We start from the raw sequence: 26,744 nt of genomic DNA on the forward strand, positions 1-26,744 counted from the left end.
GCTCTCAACAGTCTCACAAAGTAGCAAAAAATAAACACATGAAATAATAATGAAGAAGAATTACGCAATGACAGAAAAGGAACTGGCGCACAACCCAATGGAGGTATAATGGTATATAAAGTATAATACTATAATTTTGTTCTCTATTAAATCTTGACCGAAATAATTTTAAAGTCTACAACTCTTCCCAATGATTTCATTTTACTTGGATCCCCATTCAACAGCCAAGAAAGGAGCAGTCAAGAAATCAAACAGTGTGTTACCATCAGCAAATCTGATACCAAGGATTTCTTGAAAGTGCTAAAGGGTAAAAGTATCACTTTAAAGACAAAGGAGAACCACGCCAAGGTGCTTTCAATTGCTTTCCTAGATGCATGTGAAAGCTGGGCAATAAGTAAGGGAGATCAAAGAACGGAGGTCTCTGAATTGTAGCATTATCAAAGAACATTGAAGTGAATATATAGCATGGACCACTAGAAGAAACAAATTTGTCTCAGAAGAAAAGTAGCCAGAGGGTTCCTCTGAAGCAAAGATGGGGAGGCTTCATCTCACATAATCTGGGAACGTTATTAGGAGAGGTCAGTCCTTTGAGGAGGAATAAGGTTTGTGTAGGATGGATTGACACAGTGACTTGAAGCACTTGGCTTAAGTGCAGTAGAGACAGGGAGAATGGTGCAGGATCTGGCTGGCTTGCTTTCTGTTACACACAGACAGGGTCACTGTGAGTGGGAGCCTAACAACAGCACCTAACAACAACAGTAATACATGATGTTAAAAATAGTACACTACACACACATCCTTCAAAAAGCAAACACTACTATTCAAACCAAAGTGAAAAAATTGGCCATGAGCTCTGGTTCTGTTTTGTGCATTTACTGCCAAGACTAATTAGGTTATTAGTTTATTTAAGACAGCATGCTTCCTTGATTAGTGCCATCCACTGTCATGGGTAAATCAAATAGAATTGTCACAGGCATTGATTGAGATGGGCCAAAGCCAGTCTCACTGGACAGAAAGTGAAACATAAAAATAAATATATACTGCATAGCCTCAGTTTGATATGGATATAAAAGGTGATTCCCCTCACCCCACAAAAAAATAGTGGAAAATAGTAAAACTGAACTCTTCCAACGAATAACTGAATAAGGGACTATAACATTAACTGTTACAAACATATAATATAGGGCTAGTCTTGCTGCTCTCTATTTTATGGAGGCCAGAGGTGAAATGAACCCGTTCCAAACACAGCATGGGAATTCCCAGCATGAACCTTTGGTAGCTTATGTGCTGCCAATGCAAAGATACTGTCGTTGTTATGTACCATCAAGTCACCTGAGACTCATAGCGACCCTATGTACAATAGCTCTGAACTCCACTCAATCCTCAGCCAGTCTCACTGTCTCCAACACACCTAATCCCATTACCCCAGTTACTGTGTCAATCCACCACATCCATGGTCTTCCTCTCCTGCGTTGTTCCTCCACCCTTCCAAGCATCATGTCCTTCTCCAGGGACTGGTCCTTCCTGGCCACTGTTGAAAGTTTGTGAGATGGAGCTTCAACACCCTTGTGTCCAACCCATCAGCTGTTCCTTGGAGAAAAATGGGCAATCTCCTCCCATGCAACTTCCTACCTCTGAAAACCTGCTGGAGGGTCAGCTATGGTTTGGTTCTGACTCAATGGTAAGTACACATACACACACACCCCACACACACACACTTTAACAGGTCTTAAGCTTAGAATGAATTAGATCACATTTTGTTCTACAAATTCAATATACCTAAGCTATAATTAATTCTCTTTAATTTTTTTCTTTATTTTATTGTTTTTTGTGCATGTACTGTCAAATCAGATGTGACTGGCACAGGAGATTGTCCCTCCTTCTCCAGCAAAGCATCTGGTAGATTTGAACCGCAGACACTAATAAATTTTTAAAACACTCTTACAAATAAAAAATTAAGCCACTAAAGTTAGATTCCCTAAACTGAAACATGGTTATATAACTGAAACATGGCTGTATAATATACTGTAACTCAAAATATTAATTTTTTTTTAATTCCTCTGATAGGAATCTCTCCTTAAAGATACTGAAAAGTCGTTTTTACTAGGGGAGTAAAAAAAATACTTGGAAAAGTGGGTTTTTTCCCTTCTTTCCTCTTTCCCCCATCCCTTCCCTCCACCTTTTTTCCTCTCCTTCCTTCTTCCAAAAAAGACTTATGAGAACTGTTCAGCATCAGGTGACGTTAAATCCCCAAACAGTCTACTTTTTGGGGTAGATTAATATGAGGGGAATAAAACTAACAGACTGGAAAGAAATATTATAAAGGGAAAAGGCTTTTTACTACAACTTATACACAAACACACACCACATGCCCCAAAACTTCATTCATTCTCCTATACTACCAAAACCAGTAAGTATGAATCCTGGCAAGGAATGAGAGCCTTTATTCAGGCTGGCTTAAATATTAAAACAAATGGATAGCAAGGTAGCCTCTGAGATTATAATGGCATGCGTGTATATGACTCAAGTGTAAAGGAAATGTAAAATGAGATATTGTATATACTTGATAGTACTTAGGAGACCAAGTGACATGCTGGTAAAAAAATTCTAGTGCTAATCAAAAGGTCAGTGGTTTGAATCCACCAGTTGGTTCAGAGGAGAAAGATGAGGCTGTCTACTTCTATAAATACTTCAGCTTTGGAAACCCTATGGGCAGTTCAATGCTCTCCTGTTGTTAGGGACTGTCAAGTTGGAACTGACCCAGAGCTGACCCTCCAGTGGGTTTTCGGAGGCTGTAAATTCCACTAGAGGAGACTGCCCATCTTCTTCCCTTTGAGTAGCTAGTGGATTTGAACCATGTGCCTTTGGGTTTGTGCAACTTCTCATCACTAGGCTACCAGAGCTCCTCGGCAGTTCTCTGTCCTAGAGGGTGGCAGAAAGTCAAAACTGTCTTGTTGGCAGGGGGTTTTACTTGCATCTACATCAGGCTGTACAGGGGTGGGTTAACACACTTGGCTGGTAATAAGACGTTGGTGGTTCAAAGATGGCCGTCTGCATTTTTAAAGATTAGTGTCTTCAGAACCAACTCTTAGGAACCCTTTCTAGTCTGCCCTGTAAGAATGAACTGGATAGCAATTGGTCTTTTTGTAATCTGTTAAGATGAAGACGTTTAAGAACTCTAAACTGAATAGATGATGGCCTCTGGTGGCTTAATGCTAAGGAGTTGTGCTGCCAACCCAAAGGCAATGCAGTTCAAATCCACGAGCTGCTTTGAGGGAAAAAATATGGGCAATCTCTTCCCATGCTATTTACTGCCTCTGAAAATCTGCTAAGAATCAGTTATGAGTCACTTCCCACCTGACAGTATACAACAACAACAAGCCAAATAGAGAGCTCTGGTGGCCTAGGCTGTAGGGAGTTGTGCAGTTAACCCAAAGGCAGTTCTTCTCTGGCCGTTCGAATCCACCAGCTGTTCTGTGGGAGAAAGATGGGCACTCTCCTCCTGTGTGATTTACAGCCTCAGAAAACCCACAGGAGGGTCAGTTATGACTCAGTTCCAACTTGATGACATTCAGCTAACGGGTGAAACCAAAGAGAAATGGCTTTCCATGGTTGCTACAACCATTCATAAGAAGTATTAGGTATGAAGTATAAACGGAGCACATTCTGTTCTTACCATCACCGAGATGAAAATGCCTTTGATACTATTTGTCTCTCTTCTTTCAATGAATTTTTTAAAAACATAAAACAGTTTAAATGAATATCTTAAAATAAAACAAACAGACACCTTACTAATGGGCAGTGGCCTTGTGGTAAGAATTCGGACAATCCTGAAGGCACACAGTTCAAATTCACGAGGATTCCATGGGAGAAGGATGGGCAATCTCCTTCAGCAAGTTTAAATGATGTGCTGGAGCATCAGTTATGGGTCAGTTCCGACTCGATGGTACACAACAACAACAACAAGGTCCTGAGAAGGCAACACAGAAGTGCTCAAAGGGCTTGTAGGGCGGTAAATCTTTATGGGAGAAGACTGTTCCATTTGCGTTCCAGAAAAGTGTATGATGGGGTTTGAACTGCTGACCCTTCTGTAAGCAGCCCAACTCTTAATCCAGTGTACCAGCAGGGCGGGCTCCTTTAGATACATACAGGTAGAATGATTTCCCATTTATTGACAATTTGTCATTGTGCAATTTTACTTTGTGAAGCAAATATAAAGAACTTGCCAAAGAATTCCTACCCTCTTACTTCCTGGGAATCAACACGTTATTTTCGAAAAAGCTCATCTCATCACTTCAAAAGTTGTTATACTGCATCTCTCTTCACTGTCTCTGGCTTAACCCCATAACATAATGGGGTTTAAATGACTGCTTTTAATCACTTGGGGGACTATCAGTGCACTTTCTTTTCTTATGAGGAAATAAGCTTCATCTTTTGCCTCTAGAAATGGTCACATGGGCCAGTCAGAAAGGAGTTAACAAGTGTAGTGAATGACTTTTATCTTCTCAAAAGCTTCCATTTGTAAAATTATGGGTGCTAAGAATCCCTTCCCTTTTTCACAGACCATTTCGGAATTACATGTGACACAGAACGAAGACCCGCCCCTCCTAACTCATCCACTGGGCTAACCTCATTTCCACTTGGATTCTACTTAGGGATCTGGAAAGAAAAACTGAATGTAAAAAAAAAAAAAATTTACACTCAGAGGCTTAAACAAGTTATGACGCTGACCAAGCTCACTGTTAGAGAAGTGGTTCTGACTCACAGCAGTGCCCCAGTGATTTCCAAGCCTGTATGTCTATCTCTACAGGAAGATCCTGCCCATCTTTGAAGGAGCTGATGGATTTGAACTGCTGACCTTTGGGGTTAGCAGCCCAGCTTGATTGATACTTTGACTTACGCTACCAAGGCGCTTTATGTGTATTTTAGCATCTGTGTTTTGAACTTGCTTTTTCATTTTCTTTCTGTTGCTGATACTTCTACCTTCATGACTTGTATTTCTCAGAAGGCTTTGAGTGGATTCATAGAGCCTGCAGCCTCAGAAACCACAGACTTCATTGTTCTGTATTATTTGAGTCCCTGCAAATAAAACCCCTAAACAGAGCACATTCTCCTATCACCCAGTTGAAAATGCCTTTGATAATTTTTGTCTCAGATTTATATAGGCAATTCTAGAAGTGGACAAATTGTCTATTAACATCTCAGGAACAAACACAGCATTCACTGATTAGTTAAAACTCTGGGACATAACACAGCATTCCTTGTTTAGTTAAAACTCTGGGAAATAACACAATATTCCTTGATTAGTTAAGACTGCCCATTACTAAATACAGGCAAATGCTGTTCTGATAAGGCAACATTCCCAACCTTAAAAAAAGAGAGATATCTAAACTGTGAAATGATACAGGAATTACATTCCCTGTTCTAAGTCTCCTATAAAATAGAAAGCAGACAGAGACAGAGGAAGGACTAGCAATACACAAAGAGATAAAAATATTCAAATACAGAACGCTGCTGGCCACAACCTTGACAAAGCCCCAGGTTCAAGAACCTCTGATGGGTGTAGTTAGGGCTCCATTAGCATATCCTATGTTAATACTTGGGTTCAAGTAGCCCAGCCATTAGTTTAATTTTCACATCCGTCAAAGCAGGAGAGGGCTGCCCCCAAATTTCCACCTCCAATGGCTTCTCCCTATTTGTTTCAGCATTTTAAAAGCCACACACCCGCTTTCCACCAAGCACATACAGTTGCTGGTTTGAATAGGCTCATCTCTCCCCTTAACTGGTATCTGGTATCTTGTCTAAAAGCTCAATTCTGGTAGCTTTTAGGAAGAGAAAACTAATTGGAAAGCGCTGTTGGTCTTGCAATCCAACCTCCAACATCTCCTTTTGGAATTGATATTGTAACTATCTCTTACGCATCAAAGATGAACAGCGGGCCCTCAATTCCAAACCCAACGCGGTGCCTGTGAACCTGCGTCGCCCGCAGTGACACCGGGGAGCTGCCAACACCCGAAAAAGTTTCTCAGCTCCTTGTCGCGCCAAGAGGGAAATGAATAAACAGCATGGTCGTCGAGGAAAAGCAAAGGGTATAAACCAATAAACTTGAGAATTCACCCCAAAATGTGGGTCTCTAGGAGGAGCCCTGGCCCGCCCCACTCCGGACGGTGGGCAGCCAAGTCCACCCGGACTTTGTGCGTTCAGATGGAATCACTGGGGCCGGGGGCGGGGGGGGGACCCCCACTTGGCAGGTTCGTGCGCGGGATTCTTCGAAAGGACAGAGAGGGAGGTGGTCAGGGGAGCTCGGGCCCGGATCGCTGTCCTCCGGGCCCTCGGGGTGCGTCCTACCGGGAGATGCTTCATTACATAACCCCGCGGCCGGCAGCAGCCCCCCGGGGGCTCCCTGGGGACCACCCTCGGCAGGCGCGGACCCTCGGAGCGCGCGCGGCGTCAAGCTCTCTGCGCCCGTGGTGGCGACGCCAACCCAGGCCCCCTAGCTGTGATCTCGGGGTAGGGGGCGTCCCCCCTGGGGGTTCTCACCCCTCGGGAGCTCCGCGGGGCGCCTCCTGGCTTGTGGGCTGCAAACTGCGCAACCGGACAAGACCCATGGCCCCCGCTCTCCAATGTGCTCAATGGCTCCCCAAGAGGTCCCCCCTCCCTGGACCCCCCGAGGGGCGCCTGTAGGGAGTCCCTCCCCACCACCTGCTGTTCCTGCGCCTCTGGAGGGTCCCCCGTCTTCAGGGTCTCTGCTCTGGTTCCCACTCGGGGGGCTCACTCCCCAGCTCCACAGCCCCCTCCCCCCAGACTCCCTACCCCAGTTTCCTTCAGAGACCCTTGCTCTCCATTGCACCGTCACGACCCCTCTTGAGGTCCCCTCTTATCAGATTCTCTATTCTAGGGACCCTTCTGGGGGACCCCTTACTCCAGACCCGCTGTCCGGGTCCCTCCTGCAAAGAGTTCCTCTAAGACCCTCTCTCCTGGCACCTACTGGGGTCCTTTCCCCTCCAAGCCACTGTCCTGGGCCCCTCTCGGGGTCTCTTCCCCTCCAGACCCACCATCCCGGCCCCTCTTGGGGTCCCCCATCCTCCGAGCGGACTGTCAGCGCGGCTCCTGGAAGCCCCCCTGGCCCGGGTCCTCGTCCCCTACGCTCGGCCCGGGATGCCCTGGTCCCGGCGGGCACTGTCACCGCCGCGCGCCCGGGTGTTCTCACCTAGACCTGCTGTCACCGCCCCCGGGCCCCGCGTCGCCGCCGCCGGCGCTTCCTCTCGCACACTTGTTCCCGGAGTCGCTCTGGAGCGCCTGGTGCCTCCGGCGGGTCGCTGGGTCCGGACTCGAAGCGCGGGGTCCGGCTGCACAGAGTTCCCCGTGCCGCGTGCTCGCGCCGCGTTCCACTCCCGCACGCAGGACCCCCTCCGCAGCCGCGGGCAGCCACACGTACCCTCCCTCGGTCGCCTCTGCTGCTGTCCGAGGTGCGGCTCCTGCCAGGGGTGGCCAATCGCACCCGACTGCGCCGAGCGTGCTCCGCCCCATCTTCGCGGGACGCCCGCCCCCTCGCTCCCAGACCACGCCCCCGACCCGGCTCCGATAGGTTCTCTACTGGCCTTCCCTGATCGCGGAACACAGGGCAGGGGCCGAATATAGGTACTTGATTGGAGGTGCCTGGGGAACTGAGCGGTCGATGGCGCCCGGTGATTGGCGGATACGAGGGCGGGCGGGATGGTCTGGGGCGGGGTTTCCTTAGACCCGGAAGACCATACAACTTCAGTTACTCATGGGCCCTCCTCGGGTGCGGTCAGCCTTGTTTGCGCTAATCTGGGGGTCAAAGTTCATATCATGCCTCCCCACGCCTTAACTTTTTCTGAGAGACTCTCAGAGGTCAGGGCCCTTTGAGACAACCACTGGACCACCAAGTTAGAGCCTTTGGAAAGGTTCTTATTTTCCTAGCCCTTGCACAGTTTCCTATCCTAAGTAATTATGCCATTAATTAATACGGTATTTATTCGCCTGGGACTTGGAAATATTTCCTGGATTTGAACTCTGATTAATCTGGCACAGGAGTTGCTATTCCTTTCCTTGCGTTCAAGGGAAGTCAGTTTAAATGTGGCTGAGGGGACTAAAATTACAACACATGATGTATATTCAGTGCATAACAAGTGTTCTCCCTGATAGGGCACATTCTGATACGTACAAGGACAAAGCTTTGGAAAATACTTTTTGGGTTTTGAACTGGTAGTATCAATACAAAGCTAGGAATAAGAGCCGTGTTAGGGAAATAACAAACCCATCTCATTACTGTTTTTCAGGAACATTGATCTTACTGACTTAAACGAATGGGCTTTGACCTTAGGTGCAACCTGTGAAAGAGACTCATTTTGACCCAGGGGAGTGTTTGCCAGGGGTGAAAGTGCATTTTATTCACCAGAGCTATTTCTTGTATTTTTGTGAAACTAGATAGGTTGATTAAATCAATACTAGACACAGAAAAATCTCTGAGCCCTGAAGTAAACGCAAGTACTTCATTAGTGTTTAGTGAAGAAAATATTCCATTTTTAGAATATGTTTTAATCGTAAATCTTGTCAGATATAGATAGCTTTGGTGGCCTAGTGGCAAGAAGTCACACTGCAATCCCAAAGGCTTGTGGTTCAAATCCATCAGCTGCTTCTTGGAAAAAGATTGGCAATCTCCTCTTGTGCCTCCGAAAACCTGCTGAGGGCTTAGCTATGGATTGATTCCTAGTGGATGGTACACAGCAACAACAACATAGGCCTAGTGGTATTTATAAAAGGTTAAGACTTGGGCTGCTAGCAGAAAAGGTCGGCAGTTTGAAGCTAACAACTGCTTACTTCACGAGACGAAGATGAAACAGTCTCCTCCCATGAAAACTATCTCAGGAACCGGACTGAGTGTCATCATCCCCTTGACAGCAATAGGTTTGGTTTGGTTTGGTTTGGTTTGGTTTGGTTTGGTTTGGTTTGGTTTGGTAGTTAGCTAGTTAGTAGGTTTCTAGTTAGCTCTGAGTAAAGTGTGTCAATTTGTTGTTTAAACTTCAACCAATACACTTTGTGTTCTCAACAGTATTCACACTTCCCCTGGTATTTATAAATGATACTTTATTCTAATTATGACCCTCTTCTCGAAATGTTAGCCTACATAGAGAGGTCGGGAGGCACAGAACATTCTGGAATAGGGCTAGTAGATCTATAAGTAGAGTTCTGAAGTAGCAGGTGTCTTCAGAGCAGGGGCCGAGTACTATTTTAGGATGGAAAACAGAATTTAAAGGTGGGAGAAATTGGCTTTGAGAAAACATTATATTTATATATTTTAAATTGCCAGGAAATTAAAATACGTATTGCGATGGGAAAGTCTGCTGTTAGGGACCTCTCCAAAGTACTGAAGAGCAATGGTGTCTCTCCAGAGAATAAGGTGTGTCTGATACAGGCCGCGGTCTTTGCAATCACTTGGCACGCGTCAGAGAGTTGGACAATGACTAGGGAGGATAGAAGGAGAACTGATGCCTTTGAGCTGTGGAGCTGGAGACGAGTATTGAATGTACCATGAACTGCTAAGAAAACAAACAGGTTCGTACTGGAGAGGATTAAACCAGTTGGCTCCTTAGAAGCAAGGATTCTGAGGCTCTGTCTGACATACTTTGGACATGTTGTAAGGAGGGACAGGTTCTTGGAGAGGGACATCATGCTTGGGATGGTGGAAGGTCAGAGCAGAGGAAGACCCTCTATGAGGGGGATTGATTCAGTGACTGGGGTAATCGGGATGGGTGTATTGGAGACAGTGCAATTGACACAGGACAGAGCAGAGTTTAGGGCTGTTGTACATAGGGTTGCTATGAGTCTCAAGCAACTCGACAGCACATAACAACAACAACATATATATTTCTTTATTATACACCCAACAAAACTATCTATTGTCATGCTATTAAGTTACTACAAAGATGGGCAAGACCAAAGCTATAAAATAATTTTGTTCACATGAAGTCTCCCTTTGTTAAAGACAATGAAGTTGTTAAGCCACCTTCTGACCAATTCTGTGTGGGAACATGGACAAAAACCAAGTAAGTGACTTTCTCTCTTCAAGTATTCATTTGTGTCCATATATAAAATTTATTGTATTTTATTATTTTGTGTGAGTACCATCAAATCAGATCTGACTGTAGATTCCTCCTCCTTCTCCAGCAGAGCGTCTGGTGGATTCGAACTGTGTACCTCTGGGATTGCAGTGAAGCTTCTTGCCACTAAGCCACCAGAGCTCTCTCATACATAAAATTTTTAAATTATTAAATAGGAAAAAACATAAAACCTTTAGTATCTAGAAAAACATAAAACCTTTAGTATCTAGAAATTAGCAACAAAATAAACTTTTAAAAAATTCATTATACAGTGAAATCTGTGAGAACAGAAACTCAATGGATAGCCTTGTTTTTCCAAGTCTTACAAGGGTTTTTTTTTTTTGCCCTTGACAGCCTACAGTCTTACCACTTTTCTATCGCTCCTTTTACTTCGAAAATATTTGCATTTTCCTTCTTCCACACATTGCTGCCTTACACTGATATTAGGTTTCATGGAGTTTACTGTACTCATGAACTCACTCTAATCCCTAAAATAGGGAGCTCTAGTAGCCTAGTGGCAAGAAGCTGTGCTGCAGTCTCCAAGGCTCCGGGTTGGAGTCCGCAGGTTGCTCCGTGGGAGAAGGATGAACAATTTCTTCCCATGCAATTAACTACCTCTGAAAACCTCCTGGAGGGTCAGCTATGAGTTAGTTTAATCTCTAAAATATGCATATGAAAGGTGGGCAATCAATAAGGAAGTCTACTTACCCAGTGGGTAAATTAAGCTGCCAAACCAAAGGCAGGAGGTTCGAATCCACCAGCTGCCGCATGAAAGAAACGTGGGTAATCTCCTCTCATGCCATTTACAGCCTCTGAAAACCCAACAGAGGGTCAGCTATGAGTTGATTCCTATTGGATGGCAATGAAAGTGCATGAAAGAAGCCACACAGTCTGTTAGCAGATTGTAATGTATATGATCTGGATGTTGTTATGATGACGCTGCATCTATGAATCGGGAAGGCTGAAGAAGAATCGATGCCTTTGAATTGTGGTGTTGGCAAAGAGTATTTAGCTGCCAAAAGAACAAAGCGTCTTGGAGGAGGTGAAGCGTCATCTCACATACTTTCAGCGTGTTGCTAGGAGGGACCTGTCGTTGGGAAGAGACATCCCACTGGGAAAGGTGGAGGGTCAGTGAAAGAGAAGAGCCTCAGCAAGATAGACTGATAGAGTGACCCCAACCATGAACTTGAACATGGCACTGATTGTGATGATGTCCCTGGACAGGATAAGGTTCCCATGCAGAAGGTCAGGTACTGCCGTTTTCTAATGTAGATTGAAGGTCAACATCAAGAAGACGAAGATTCTCACCTCTGGGCCAGTTGGCCACATCACGATAGAGAAGACGCTGAAATTGTTAAGTTTCCATTTGATTGGGTCCACAATCAGCACTGTTAGGAGCAGCAGGGGAACAACACTGAGCACCTGCAGATGAGCCCCTCGGCATGGAAGACACTCAAAATAAGAGCGGGGAAGAGCTGGCTGCTCTCGGTCTACCTTTGTGATGTCGAGGGAGTCAAGTTTTCAGCACATCACTTGCTTCACTTGCTGCTGTGCCGGAACCAGAACACCAAACCAAAGCAAACCAGCTGATGGTTCCACACAGTGTGGCTGCCACAGTGGGTTCAAGCACAATGTCAAGGGCAAAATGGGCCCAAGCACAACAGCACCTATGAGGATGGAGCAGGACTGCAGACTGTGACAGCGGCGAACAACAGCCAGAACCAGAAAGAACAAATCAATCCTGCAAGAAGTACAGCCAGGAGACTCTTAACACTCTAGAAGGTTTGGCTTACTCCCATAGAGTTTGAACCAGGAGGAAGAAATCTGCAGCAATGGGCCCAAGCAGATCAATAGCTGTGAAGATGGTGAAGATGATGCATGCTGGGTATTGTTTATCTTTTTAACTTTTATTTTTATCATTTTTTGTGTGTGTACCATCAAATCAGATCTGACTGGTACAGGAGGAGATTGCTCCTCCTCCAGCAGAGCATCGTGGATTTGAACCGTGCACCTCTAGGATTGCAGTGCAGCTTCTTGCCACTAGGCCACCACAGCTCCCCCTGGATTTTGTTTTATTCTGCTGTACAAAGGTTTCCTCTGAGTTCAAATGAAACCATTAGCATCTAATGTCAACAATTTCTAAGATGCTGCAGATGCTTCTTTGGTCTATGGTTATCACTACGAATAGGAACTTGAGTTGCTCAAGATGGTTGATTACAAAAAAATTTTTAAAAAAAAAGATGGTTGATTACGATTACAAATGTTTGAGATGTGATCCAAGAGCATGAAAAAGCACATGACTTCATTCTTTGGACGACCAATAGTCCTGAAATTCTATGACTATGGATGGATGGTAGAGCGACAGTCAGCTCTCTCTAAGAATAACGCTTATTTACAAAGAGCTTTCAGAAGACCTTTGAATGCTCAAAGCTTCTGTTGTTGTTGTTGAGTCACTTGCGACTCATAGCGACCCTATTATGTACAACAGCCCTAAACTCCGCTCTGTCCTGTGCCAATCGCACTGTCTCTGACACTCCCATCCCGATTACCCCAGTCACTGAATCAATCCACCTCATAGAGGGCCTTCCTCTCCTGCGCTGTCCCTCCACCCTCCCAAGCATGATGTCTCTCTCCAAGGACCGGTCTCTCCTCACAACATGTCCAAAGTATGTTAGACGGAGCCTCAGAATCCTTGCCTCCAAGGAGCCACCCGGTTTAACCCTTTCCAGGACAAATCTGTTTGTTTTCCTAGCAGTCCATGGTATTCTCAATACTCTTCTCCAGCACCACAGCTCAAAGGCATCAATTCTCCTATCCTCCTTCATCATTGTCCAACTCTCTGATGCATAACAAGTGATTGTGAAGACCATGGCCTGTATCAGACGCACCTTAGTCTCCAGAGAGACACCATTGCTCTTCAGTACTTTGGAGAGGTCTCTAACAGCAGAATTTCCCCATGGCAATGCGCCTTTTAATTTCCTGGCTGCTGGTGCCAAGACTGTTGACTATGGAGCCAAGCAAACTAAAGCTGTATACAACCTCAATCTCTTCACCATCCATCCTGATGCTGCCAATTGGTCCAGTGGTGAGAATCTTTGTCTTCTTGACATTGAGCCTCAATCCATATTGTAGGCTGCAGTCCTTGACACTCTGCAGCAGGTGCTTCAGGCCCTCTTCAGTTTCAGCAAGCAGGGTTGTGTCATCCACATAATGCAGATTGTTGATAAATTGTCCACCAATCTTGACCCCACATTTCTTCTCATAGAGCCCAGCCTCAAAGCTTCTAGGAAAAAACAAATTACAGCACTGTTTTCTGGAAATTGAGTTTTGCTCCCTCCCCACCCAGATTTTAATGGAAACAATGTAGAAAATGAAAACAGATCAAGTAAGTGGAGAAGAATGTCTTTATTTCTTATAGTATTTTTTAAAAATTTTGTTGTTATTTTTTGTGTGTGTACCATCAAATGGGATCTGACTGGTACAGGTGGAGATTGCCCCTTCTTCTCCAGCAGAGCATCTGGTGGATTTGAACCTCATACCTCTGGGATTGCAGTGCATCTTCTTGCCACTAGGCCACCAGAGCTCCCTCATTTTTAAGAAAATAAGAATACCTGGTGGCATGGTGGTTAAGTATTTGGCTGCTAACTGCAAGGTCAGGGGCTTGAAACCACTAGCAGGTCAGTGAGAGACAGATGTAAGCAGATCTTTGCCTCTGTAAAAATTATCAAAAACACTATTATAAAGAGATAAAAGTTTACACACAGAATCATTCTTACAGCTGACCCTCCAGCAAGTTTTCAGAGACAGTAAATGACCCGGGAGGAAATTGCCCATCCTTCTCGAAAGGAGCATCTGAAGGATTCGAATCATGTACCTTTGGGTTTGCAGCGCAGCTTCTTACCACTAGGCCATCAGAGCTCCCTCAAAGATTATCAAGACCACATTTATAAAGAGATAACAGACACAATCTAGACATAATCATTCCAGTGTGGTTAGCAGGGAGGGAAAGGGAGGCAATTGAAAATTAATTAATAGAGCATACCAAAAGGATTGCCAAAAGAACAAACAGGCCTGTCTTGGAGGAAGGGCAATCTTCAGAATCCAGGATGATGAAACTTACTCTAAGCTCACACATTTGGGGTATGTTATCAAGAAGGGCCAGTTCTTAGAAAAGAACGTCGTATTCGCCTGTGACTTCATCCATAGCCACTGGTGAGAGTCAGCGCCCAGAGCCATTAGGGGCTTTAAGCTCGTTGCCCACTGCTGTGGTGTGGACAGCTGAAACCCAGGCCCCGACAGGCACCTGGGGGCGGGGGGCGGGGAACCCAGACTCTACTTCATGCTCTGCTGGAGAAGGAGGGGCAGTCTCCTGTACCAGTCAGATCCAATTTGATGGTACACACACACACACACACACACACACACACACACACACACTTTTTCTTCTTCTTTTTTTAAAAAAGACTACTTCAGCCGTCGCGGCCCTCTGCCTGGGGCGGGCTGCCCTCGGCCCCCGGCTCGGGGCAAGCCGTCGCGGCCCTCTGCCCAGGGCGAGCTGCGCTTGGCCCCCGGCTCAGGGCGAACCGTCGCGGCCCTCAGGAGCATGAAGGCAAGCAGCTGTAACCCAAGACCACCAGTAAGGTGATAAAGCGTCCTCCCTTCCCCCCTTTATATCTACGCCCCTGTTCAGCATGAAGAAGCCAGAGAGTCGGCATCCAATTCCCAAATCAATAAGACAGTTGGTTTAATTACTATTGGAAAATGCTTGTCATTCCTCTGTAGCATCTGGTCCCCACTGGACCCTCATCATTTCCTTCACCTGCTCCCCCCACCAACCAAACTGCAGCTCTGCAACTGCATCCTGGCCCATCCTCACCCTTCTGCCCCTAACCCTCACCTCCTTGTACCCCCAATATGTTTTTCCCAATAAAAAAAAAATTTTTAAAAAAAGAAAAGAACGTCGTGCTGGGAAAGGTATAAAGTCAGAGAAATAGTGTAAGACCCTCAACAGCATGGATTGACATAGCAAGTGCACCTGTGGTTCATGCGTATTAGAGGTCGCAAGGAGGGCACAGCACAGAACAGGGCATGGTTCAGAGCTGCCGTTCACAGGGTCTCTATGAGTGGTAGTTGACTTGAGGGCACCTAACAACAACCACAAGCACTAAGATGGGTGAAGGCAAAAGCAATCTGGAATGAATGGATGACTAGATATTGAATTGTAATTGATATTATGGGACAAATTATGCATGAATGATTGGGAAAACAATATGCTTTGTACACTTTGACTCAAAATACTTTTTAAAAACTTTTTTCTATTTCATTCATGTACATTGCTTTATATGATCTGACACTCAGTGTTTTATACAATCATTCTCTGTTGTTTTGTACCATAGAATCAGAACCCACCCATAGCTGACCCTCCAGCAGGTTTTCAGAAGCAGTTAATCTCATGAGAGGAGATTGCCCATCCTTCTCCCTCAGAGCAGCTAGTGACCTTGAATTGCATTCCTTCAAGATTACAGCGCACCTTCTTGCCCCTAGGCGGTATGCAAACTGCATATTGTATTTTATATAATTATTATTGATCTATACCTATTATTATCAAATCGCATTTTTTTTTCTTTTAAAAGGTTTCCTTGGAAACCCTATGGGGCTGTTTTTCTCTGTTCTGTGGGTCGGTTTTGAGTCTGAATGGACTTGAGAAAAGGTTTGGTTTCTCTAACTTGTAAATAATGTTCAAATTTGCTACAAGTAGCAAACTTAAAGTAACTTGTAGAAGTTACTTCAACTGAGAAGTTGGTAGTGAGAAAAAGAGTGACATTTTCCCTACTTCTTTTAACAATCCAGTAAGCCATCTTTGGGCCCTTTTCGTCATTTATCCTTTTTCTTACTTTTTACATTTTTTAATTTTTCTTTGGGTGCAGGGAGACGCCCCTGCAAAATGTCTTCCACGTGCGAATAAGGACCAGGATTCTTTAATATATGTAGTGCTTAAGAATCTACAAGTAGGAGGAAAGAAGATATATACAGGTCAACGATTCTTTTTTTTTTTCTCTTTTCTTTTCTTTTTTTTTATTAAAGGTCAACGATTCTTGCTATAAACGAGATCTTCTCAGAGTCACCTGAGATCTATAACCAAAACTTGTAACACTGTCACCTTCTACTTGGAGAAATATCACACAAATTTTAGCCAAATAAATATACTGTAGGCAGACATGCTGCTTGCACACCTAAAAGCTGAGTGGCGAGTTATTGGATTGAGCAACAGTAACTGTTTAAAATAGTATTCGAGGAAATAAATACAAAAGCACTGCTGTGTGAAGGGCCTGGGTTTGGGAGCCTAAAGAAGGCAGATTAAACGGTACCACGTTATTAGGCAAACAACATATTTTTTCCTCATCTGTAAAATCAGGGGGGAAGCTTTTTCAGGGAACAGCTGTGCAAAGAGAAATGGCTCCCACGGGCTGAAAACAACCACACAACATTCAGCCTTTTTGCAGATCCTAGAATGGAACCTCAACATGCATTTCGTGATTCAAGTTCCAATTGGCGAGGGGAGGATCAGGGGCTCATTTTTCTGGTCAAACTCGAGAGTTGAAAATTTCCCGATATAGAAAAGGGCGCGGTTGGTGCGATTCACCTGCTTAAATGAAAGCAGAGACCACTTGCACCTGCCAGCAGTCCCTCCATCCCTGGGTCCCTCGGGCAGCAGGCGACTCCCACCCACTTCAGTTCCGGCTCCAGGCGCCACCTGGCGGCCACGTCTCAAAACTACCCCTTAGCCTCGGGGTCCTGGCCCTTTCGAAGCCTGCCCATGGATTTGCCTACCCCTATATATTTTGCCCGTCCCCTCTCACCCATACCGTTGACGTTATTTTGAGCAGCGATGGCAGGGAAGGTGTTTATGCAAAAGGGGCGTCGCAAGCTTCGCCCCGCTCCCTCTAGCAGGGCGGAGTCAGGCGGTCGCGGGGCAGCTTGCGACCCGGAAGTCGCCGCCGGCGCGAGGCCCCCGTTGCCGAGCGCGGGCGAGAGGGGCAGAGCTTCGCGGAGACCGGGAAGGGGGCGCCGCGGCTCCCCCTCGAGTCCGGGGCTCCCACGGCAGCTTCGAAGCGGACATCGCATCTCCCGCGCGCGTGGTCGTGGTCTCCCTTTGATACAGTCGGCCACGGCCGGAGGCGACATGAGTGCCGCGGGGCTGCTGGCCCCGGCCCCGGCCCCGGCTGGAGCGCCGCCGGCCCCGGAGTACTACCCGGACGACGACGAGGAGCCGGAGAGTGCGGAGGACGATGAGCACAGCTGTCGGGGCCGCGAGTCGGACGAAGGTGCTTCTTTTGCGCTGGCTGGGTGACCCCGGGGCAGGCGAGGTACCCCCCAGGGGTCATAGGTGAGGCCGTAAGGGACGGGGGCGGGCTGACCTCCGGGGAGTAGGGCTGGTTTTGGGGGCAGCTGGGCTCCTGGAAATTAATCCCTTGACTCGCGCTGGGAAAGAGGGGAACCCCTGGGTATGTTGCGCCCTACAATCCGAGAGGGAAGGGACTTCGGGAGATGTCAGAACTGCCGGTCCCTTTAAGAGATGTACCTTCCATCCCTAACTGTCCCCAGGGGAACTTCTGTCTCCACTTTGTAACTCTCTTCCCATCTTAGTCACCGAGCGGGGCAGAGACGAGCCCGTTTAGGCTTCTGGGTTCCCCTTTTGCCCCTTATCCACCGGATTTGCTAGCCAAGAAATTGCATCTCGCAGTGAAAAGTGCCGATCGGCTCTAAGAGTGGAACCTGGAACCGGGCCAGGGCGATGTTTCCAATTGGTAGCCACTTTCTGCAACTTTGTGACCGCGGACAACTTTTCTTAAGCTTCAGAGTTTCCCTTTCTCCAGCCTCCTCCGGGCTGGTAGTGGTCCAGCCTTGAACAGCGCAGGTTTGCTGCGAATTCAGCTGTGGGGATTTCCATTTAAGACATGGGGGTTGACCCGATTAATCCTTACTACTTGAGCACTTTCTTGGCGCAGGTAAATTACTTCTCACAGTTGAAAGTAATTGCGGGGCTAGGCCCCTATCTGGAGTCAGCTGTAATCATTCCCTGGGGCATTGAAGATGATTCAATGAGGTGTGTGCCTAAAATAGCCCTCAGGCCGCAAAAGAAAGGATTTAGTCAATGGGTGTATTGTTTTCAGTTCTGTGTTCTTTACATTGACAATCACTGCCTTGCAAAAATCTTGCTGTTTAGATGGGATTGTATAGTTTGGGTGGGGAGGGTCATTGTGCTGCTAACTTAAAGAACATGTGTGTCATGTCTCCATTGGTTCAAAGCTACCAGATGATGCTCAGAGGCTGGTTGGGGGTGGGTGGGAAGTCTCCTCTCTTTGTGATTTGGAGCCTCGGAAACCCAGTGGCAGATCACTAGAGTTGAAGGCAATGAGATTGAGTAGTCTGAGGAATATGTATTTGGAGGGATCGATTAGAAACGCTTACTTATTTCAGTCCCCCGCAAGCCACCTACCTGGTGGCGATGTCTCTGGGAGGCTCTTCAGACTGAAGGAGGGCAGGTGGGCTTGTGTTGAATGGGGAGCTTCAGCTGCCAGTCCAGAGGTAGCAAGAGTTAAAGAATGGGACTGATGGCTGTGAGTCTTCGGAGATGATGCACTTTGCAAGTCTTGGCAGGATTATTTCCTCTTGAGGACATGCTCTTCTTGAGGGCTTCGTTGCTGGTTTCATTAATTTGCCAGCACTCTTTTTTTTTTTTTCTATAATTATATTTTATTAATTTTCATAAACATTTACAGAGATTTTGGGCTTCCACTCATTCATTGTTGCACTATTCTCTCTACCCTCCTCCCAGTTTGTTCTTGTCCAAATGCCACAGTGCTTGTCAAAGCCAGTTCTGATTAATCTTCTTTGTCAGTGTATCCTTTGCCATTCCCTATCACTCCTCCCTGAGAGAGACTTCACCCTGAGTCATAAGGAAAAGGGGACAATTTGCCAGCACTCTTAAGAGGTTTGGGTAAACTACCTTGGAAAACAAGCCTAACCTGGGTTTTTGAAGGTGGCGCATTTGAACGACTACTACTAAAGCCCACGAGGGGGAGCCATCACACCAAAATGGATCCCATTTCCCCCCCCCCCCCATGCTTAGTGACCCTCCAGGACAAAGTAGAACTTTATGTGTCACTTGGACCCTTCTCTTCTCCCCACCCCCAACTCCAATCCCTTGAGGAGTAGATTTGGTTTTCTCTTTCAGGACTGTAGACATGACACAGACACTGCAGCCAAAATGTTTGATGTTTAAAAGGTTCTGAAACAGTTTCTGATAAAATCATCTTGCTCAGTTTAGCTGTAACTTTGAAAAGATTTCAGTTATTATAACATAACCGTTTTTTTGTTGTTCTTACCCTGTGGCATCCCTGGGTGGCACACGTGGTTATGTCTTGCCTACCGTGCTAAAATTTGGCAGTTTGAATATATCCAGAGGTGCCTCGGAAGAAAAGTCCTGAGGATCCTAGCTGCACAGAAAACCTCTCAGCGCACAGTTTTACCCTTAAGTGTGTGAGGTCACCATGACCTAGAACTAATGTGTTGACAGTGTTGTGTTTGTTGGTTTGCTTGTTGTTGTTGTTTTTTTTTTTGTTTGGAGGTTTTTGTTTTTGTTTAGGGTTTTTGTTTTTTATTTTTGTTTGTTGTTGTACACAAACCCAAACAAACCCAGTGCTGTCAAGTTGATTTGCAACTCCTGGTGACCTTCCATCCAGTTTCCAAGGCTGTAGACATTTACCGAAATCTTCTCATTAAATTTGAACTGCCAACCTTTGAGGTTGGAAGCCCATTGCCTGACACACCGCACCACCAGCATCCCATTAATGTCAAATGTGTTACAGAGACAAATGGGGCATGCATCAGAAGATGCTGCCTATATAAGATCTTTTTTAGAGTAGTGAGAAAATGAGGCTTGACAGCCTACAGCTTCCCAGCTTTCCACCCACACTCCCTTTTCCTCGTCTGTCAGCTCTGTTGCTTCTGCAGAAGTAGCAGCCTTGACCGTGACGCCCGTGCACCTGCTCTCTGCACATGGAGGGGAGCCGTGCTCTTGGAACACATCTGACCGTGTATGAGTTGGACGTGGTGTTTTCTTTGAGCCTTAGAGTTTTTATGGGAAGCCTCTGGCAGGTCTGGACTGCATGGGAATTCATTTTACAGATGTTTATGAGTTCCTTGTACTGTATCAGATGATGCTAAATCCGTGAATCATGATTTCTAACTAACCCTTCTCTCTAATTTTACACAGACACGGAGGATGCTAGTGAAACGGACCTGGCAAAACATGATGAAGAAGACTACGTAGAAATGAAAGAACAGTGAGTAATACAGGCTTTTTTGTGTTGTTCCCGTTCTTTTTGAAATACAGACAATAACATCTATAATTAACTTTGGGTGGTACAGAGGAGCCCTGATGAGGAGTGGGTTACCAGCCAATGGGTTGATAACTCGAATCTACCAGCTGCTGTGCAGAAGAGTGAAACTATTGCCTCACACAATTTATAACCTCAGAAACTCAAGGAGCCATTCTCCTCTGTCCCATGAGTCAAAATCAATTTGATTGCGGTGGAGGGTGAGACTGGGCAATACTGCTGCTAACTGAAAGATTGGAGGTTTAAGTCCGCCCAGAGTACCGTGGAAGAAAGGCTTGGCAATCTAAAATCAGCCATCGAAAATCCTGAGGGAGCACAGTGCTGTTCTGACACATTGCGGAATCCCTGTGAGTCAGAGAACTCTGGCAGCTGGTTTGGTATATAGTTTACTGTTGTACTTTAAGCACCAGGTCACTCTGGCAGCTGGTTTGGTATATAGTTTACTGTTGTACTTTAAGCACCAGGTCTCTGTGTGTATGTTGTTGTTTAATGCCATCGAGTCGTAGACGACTCATAGCGACCCTGTGAACGAACAGCCTGAGCACTGTTCGTACATAGAGTTTCCAGAGGCAAGCCATTTCGGAAGTGGATGCCGCTCCTGCTTCCAGGCTTGATTTAGTTGGGAAGCTCCAGCCAACACTGTCCACCATGGGTGCCCATTACCACGATTGGCACATCACTGTCACAGGCTTCAGCATCACAGCAACCATGAGTTACCTCTGTACAGCAACACACAGACCAGTACTATACCACCTTCGGCTTGGTGTGCATAGTCCCTGTTAATTTTCAAGCACAATGTGTGTGTGTGCATAGCTCCCCGTTAATTTTATTGCATTTCATCAGTTTGGTATTTTTTTTTTTTTTATTTTCTGTGCGTGTACCGTCAAATCAGATCTGACTGGTACAGGAGGATATTGCGCCTCCTTCTCCGGCAGAGCATCTGGTGGATTAGAACCGTGCGCCTCTGGGATTGCAGTGCAGTTTCTTGCCACTAGGCCACCAGAGTTCCCCCTATCAGTTTGGTATTAACTGACATATTTATTGCTTTCTATTCCTGCTCCAAGAATCTTAACGTGATAACGAATTATTTGTAATGTTTTATTCAGGCCATTAACTTTGATTTTCACAACATTATCAGGGTTGTTGTCGTTATTAGGTGCTGTCGAGTCCAGTATGACTCATAGTGACCCTCTGAGCAGATCTGAACCCTGTCCTGTGCCATCCTCAATTTCTAACACGCTTGAGCCCATTGTTGTCAGTCCACCTGGTTGAGGTCTTGCTCTCCTTCATTGTCCCTCCATAGCATCTCCTAGCAACATACCCACGGTCCGGTCTGTGAGAGTAAGCTTCATAATCCTAGCACTCTCGCTGCACCTTCTCCAAGACCTCTTGGTGTTCTTCAATCCATGGGATACCCGGTACCCGTTTCCACACCAGTTCACAGGCATCCATTCTTCTGTCGTCCGTATTCATTGTCCAGCTCTCAGCAGCGTAGTAAGTGATTGAGAAGACTGTGGTCAGTGTTCACTGTAGCTCGCCAAGGGGGTTAGATAGCTTGCTCCTTCTGTAAATAGCACCTTTTGGGTGGGAGCATACAAATGAGATGTACAGAAAGCTAACGCGGGGCTCGGTCAGTTTGACCATCCTGCCAGTGTTCAGAGGCGCAGGCTCACGAACAGGAAATGAGAATCTCACTAGTCAAAGAGAAAGAACCAGAGAATACATCTTGTCTTTTAGGGGAGAAGTAAATATGTGAACAGGAAGAGACAGGGACAGACCAGGAGAGGCAACATTGGTGTTGACAGTGGCAGCAGCTGCAAAGGCAGTGAAGCTCCGGAGAACTGTCTGAGCAAGAGCTGCGCCAGGCGTGCCCACCCCAGGTGCCAGCACACAGCGCCGTCAGGCCGAGGCTGAGCGGGGCAGCGGGGCAGCACTGCCAAGGATGCAATCTGCCAGGCTAAACACATGCTTGCTTGAGACACTTCAAGGCAAACCCACTGCTGTGGATCAGTTCTGACCCATAGTGACCTTTCACCGGATTCCCACGCCTGTAAATCTTCACAGCAGACACTGCCCAGCTTTCCCTCGTGGAACAGGTCACGGATTTGAACTTCCAACCTTGAACAGTGTGCTCCCAAGTCCCTTTGTGGTGGTGTGCGCCAGAGTCAGAAGCGACCCATAGCTGACCCTCTGGCGGGTTTTCAGAGGCCGTTCATCGCACAGGGAGGGATTGCCCACCTTCTCTTACCGAGCAGCTGGTGGCCTCGAATGTGTGTATTATGATTTATGTCCTAAAATTATGTGGTGTGTATTACAATTAATATCATAAAGCAGAAGGAAAAAAGTTTCCGAATTTCCCCCAAAGACTCGACCATCCTGAAAAACTCTCCATTCTGCCCACTCTCGCCTTCCCCCTGTAAACTGGGATTGTCCTTGTATGTGCAGCCTTCATCTGAGCCATCAGAAGGCAGCTGTCTGTTTTCTGGTGACCCTTGGATTACCCTTTTCTTCCAGGTGGCAAATCCTGTGTCTCTCACTGTGAACTGGGGCTGCTTTTCAGGGGGAAGCCGAGGCATTGCAGAGGGATGATTTCAGTGTGGACTCGCTCCTGCAGACTTGTCACAGAGTATAATTTCCCATAGTCCTCTGGATACGATCGAGAAACACCCTGCTGGCTTCTTGTGCTTTGCAGATGTTGGGTGCTTTTATCTCAGGCTTCGAGTCAATCCTACACTTCCACATCTCCATCTCCATTACTGTTTCTCTGATCCTCAAAGAATAGTGATTTTTGTTTGTTTGTTTTTTAAAGAAATGAGCATGCAGCATTATGTGCATACACAGCCACCATATCTATATCCTTCCTGCTTTGGAATTTGTAATCTAATTGTCTAAATGCTGTGTTTAATGCTGTTTGTTGTGCTTTTGTGTGCACACTCGTCTCAGTTACGCTTAAGACTCCAAGCGATCTTGGTGGTTTTCTCTGTATATCACTGTCTAACTCACTGTGTCCTTGTTGCTTATTGACCGGAAGCTGCTTTACTCCGGATTCTAGCCGATTCTCTAAAGGTGAGATGACAGAAGCTGGAACCTTGAGTTGGGATTGGGGTCCCTTCCGTTACCAAACCAAAGCTCGCTGCCACCATGTAGGTTCTGACTCCAACTGTTTGTATCTCTAGAGACAGCGTAGAACTGCCCCATAGGCGTCCTGGGGCTGTGATCTTGATGGGGTGTGTGTTACTGGAGAGATCACCAGCTGAAGGAGGACAGCATGCTTGGTCAGGTAGCAGGTCAGCGAAGAAGAGAGGAAGGTGGTTGACATGGAGGCTACAACGATGGACTCAAACAGAGCAGCCCCTCGGGTGGCTGTGACGACGGCGCAGGCGGGCCAGTGCCCTGCTCCGTGGGGCATGGGCTCACTGGGGGTCCTGACAGCGACACCAGCACACTGACTGCCTTTATGGAAGCTGATTGCCCCATCTTACTCCTCGGCACACCTGGAGGATTTGAACTACTAGCTTTTCAAGCTGAGTGCTTAACCGCTGTGCCAGTACTTCTTGGATCAGCTATCAGTACCTACCAACCAGGAAAACCGCCCAGAACCAAAGCTCAAGCCTGACCTGCCGCAGCCCTGCGTTGGGCTTCCGAGCCTGCTAGTCTTTTCTCCCTTGGAGCAGCTGGTAGGGTCGAACCACCAACCTTTTGATTAGCAGCCTGACAAGTTATGCACTGCACCACCGGTAGCTTCCAGTACGTCTTAAATCAGCTAGTAGACTTTTGGATTTTGTTCTTTCCTATTAGGCATGCTACAGCTGCTCAGACCTCCCTGTAATTCCTGCTTGTGGATGTTTTCAGGGTTAGTATTGGATGTTTTTATCTTTCAATGTGTCTTTTTTCTCCCCCTTCCTCCAGGATGTATCAGGACAAACTGGCGTCTCTCAAGAGACAGTTGCAGCAGCTACAGGAAGGTTGGTATGTGATGTGATTTGACCTTTCACCCATATACCTGCCATGTCCTAAACCCTTGAACTCTGAAATCACTGCTGGGAGTGAGGGAAAGTTGGGCCTTGCCATTTGAAGGTGTCCAGTGGGTGTACCTAAGTGAAGTGGTCATTTTCAGACTTTGGAGTTTTTTACTTTCAAATAAGGAAATTCTTTCTTCGAATGGCATCTCCCTTAGGGCATCCTCTAGAGCAGGAGTTGAAAACCACTCTCTTAAAAATAGGCTTTACTAAGCTAAATGTTGAAGAAAGAGGGTGGTCATGAAGGAATAAAGTTTTGTGACACCCCCCCCCCCAATTAAATGTTAAAGCTCTGTGGATCAGCTCCACCGTGTGCTTTCCCCCTCCACAGTAAATCGAGAGCAGGTTGTGTCTTGTTGCGTGCTCATTGCTGCAGGTGACAGTTTGGCAGTTTTGAGTCAGGACTATGTGAACCCCAAATCCTATCCTGGCTGATGACACATAACTTTCTTTTGTTTATCTGCTTTTTAATCTGTCAAGTGGAGAAAAGAGAGGGCAGGTGAGATTCTGGGTGATTGAGGATGGTGGGCTGCTCACTGTCCACGTCTGCTTCATGCTGTGGGCTTCTCTGGGCAGTGAAACCAGACAGCGGGGTGCTGTTGAGCCCGTTCTGACTGGTAACACCCCTGCAGGGTGGAGGAGAGGTGCCCCAAGGCTGTGCATGGAAGCAGACGGCTCTGTCTTTCTTCAACCAGCCCTCTTGAGAAGGATCTTGGCTTAATACGTGTGTCTGTGAGCTCTAGTCAAACATCTTCTGTTGATGATAGAAGTGCTGTCAGAGAAAGAAGTGCATTCCAGTGTTACAAGCCTGTAGGGTCTGTGTGGGATGGCTGGATGAGGAATTTGGGGGGGAAATATTAATATGTCCTGATGTGATGTCTGTTTTCCTGTGTATCTGTGTTTTTAATCTGAATGTTTAATACGTTCTTTTTAAATTTGGAAGGAACTAGATTTTTTTTTTTTAATAATGTCATTGTGTGCCATCGAGTTAGAACTTATTCATAGCTGACCCTCCAGTGGGTTTTCAGAGGCAGTTAATCATGTGGGAGGAGATTGCCCATTCTTCTCCCATGGAGCAGCCGATTGCCTCGAACTATGTGCCCTTGGGATTGTAGTGCAGCTTTTTGCCACTAGGCCACCAGAGCTCAGGAAGTAATTAGATTTAGAACTCTATGGAACTCAGCTGTGATCTGATTATCCTAAAATTGTTTTCAGAAGGATTATATCCACCGATAGTGGATTCAGGATTCTAGCATGTGTTCCGGGCAGGGGACACAGTTCAGGGGTAACACTGACTAAAGCATATGGTTAGGGAACGCTTCCTTCATGAGTTAGAAAGCTCTTTATTAGCTCGGGACTAAAAAAACCAAAATTTTCAGACACCCCATCTCATTTACTGTTGTGATGGAACCTGCTGTTGGCTGACCCTCCCTCCCAGTGGGTTTCCGGAAGTGTAAATTGCATAGAAGGAGATTGCTTTTCTCTTGTGGAGCCGCCGGTGGACTTGAATCACTGCCTTTTGATTAGCAGTGCGCCTCCCTACAGACTAGCTACTTCCTTCCTTGAGGAAGAGAAGTGAACTGGGCAGAGATCTGGCATGACTGCGCCAGTGCAGTGTATATGCCGGTATAGCCACATGTGACTCCTTAACCTTGAGGAACAGAATCTTTCCTATTAAGTGGTGCCAGCCACACCGGGACCTCTGGTGTCCTAGTGAGAAGAACCTGCACTGCAATCCCAAAGGCATACGGTTCGAATCCACCAGCTGCTCCACAGGAGGAGGATGGGCAGTCTGTTCCCATGTGATTAACTGCCTCTGAAAACCCGCTGGAGGGTCAGCTATGAGTGAGTTCCAACTTGACGACACACAACAGCCACATGTCAGGTTACCGCGTCTCAGTAGCCGCTTGTGACCAGTGGCTGCCATATTGGACAAAGGAAATTCCTGGCCAGCGATGACTTAGAGCTTATTGAAGGGGGGGTGAGCTTTCTGCGGAAAGGGAGGCTGTGTGTCCTGTAGCGGAAAGTAGTTCTCCTGTTCTTGTTTAAACCAGAGTTAGTTGTGAACACTAATACAGTGGACACCTTGAAAATGACACAGGACTGCTGATTTTATTACATTTTGTTTCTTCCTTCTTATTAAAAAATGTGTTTTGTTACATGTTTGATAGAAGTTTATACCACAAATTAGTTCCCAT

General features: G+C 46.3%; 1 protein-coding gene across 1 annotated transcript in view; it reads left to right on the top strand.

Annotated features, from left to right (window-relative positions):
• Window positions 1-17,307: 17,307 nt before the first annotated feature.
• SUDS3 (suppressor of defective silencing 3 homolog (S. cerevisiae)) overlaps window positions 17,308-26,744 on the top strand; it is a 38,838-nt gene continuing 29,401 nt past the window's right edge. Inside the window, exons 1-3 of the mRNA XM_006890413.1 lie at window positions 17,308-17,449; window positions 20,404-20,473; window positions 24,437-24,492. Coding sequence (XP_006890475.1) covers window positions 17,308-17,449; window positions 20,404-20,473; window positions 24,437-24,492 — 268 coding nt within the window. The remainder of the gene's footprint in view (window positions 17,450-20,403; window positions 20,474-24,436; window positions 24,493-26,744) is intronic.

The sequence above is a fragment of the Elephantulus edwardii genome, unplaced genomic scaffold (genome assembly GCF_000299155.1).
Source record: "Elephantulus edwardii isolate Elephantulus edwardi_28Jun2011 unplaced genomic scaffold, EleEdw1.0 scaffold00089, whole genome shotgun sequence".
In the NCBI taxonomy this organism is placed as follows: domain Eukaryota; kingdom Metazoa; phylum Chordata; class Mammalia; order Macroscelidea; family Macroscelididae; genus Elephantulus; species Elephantulus edwardii.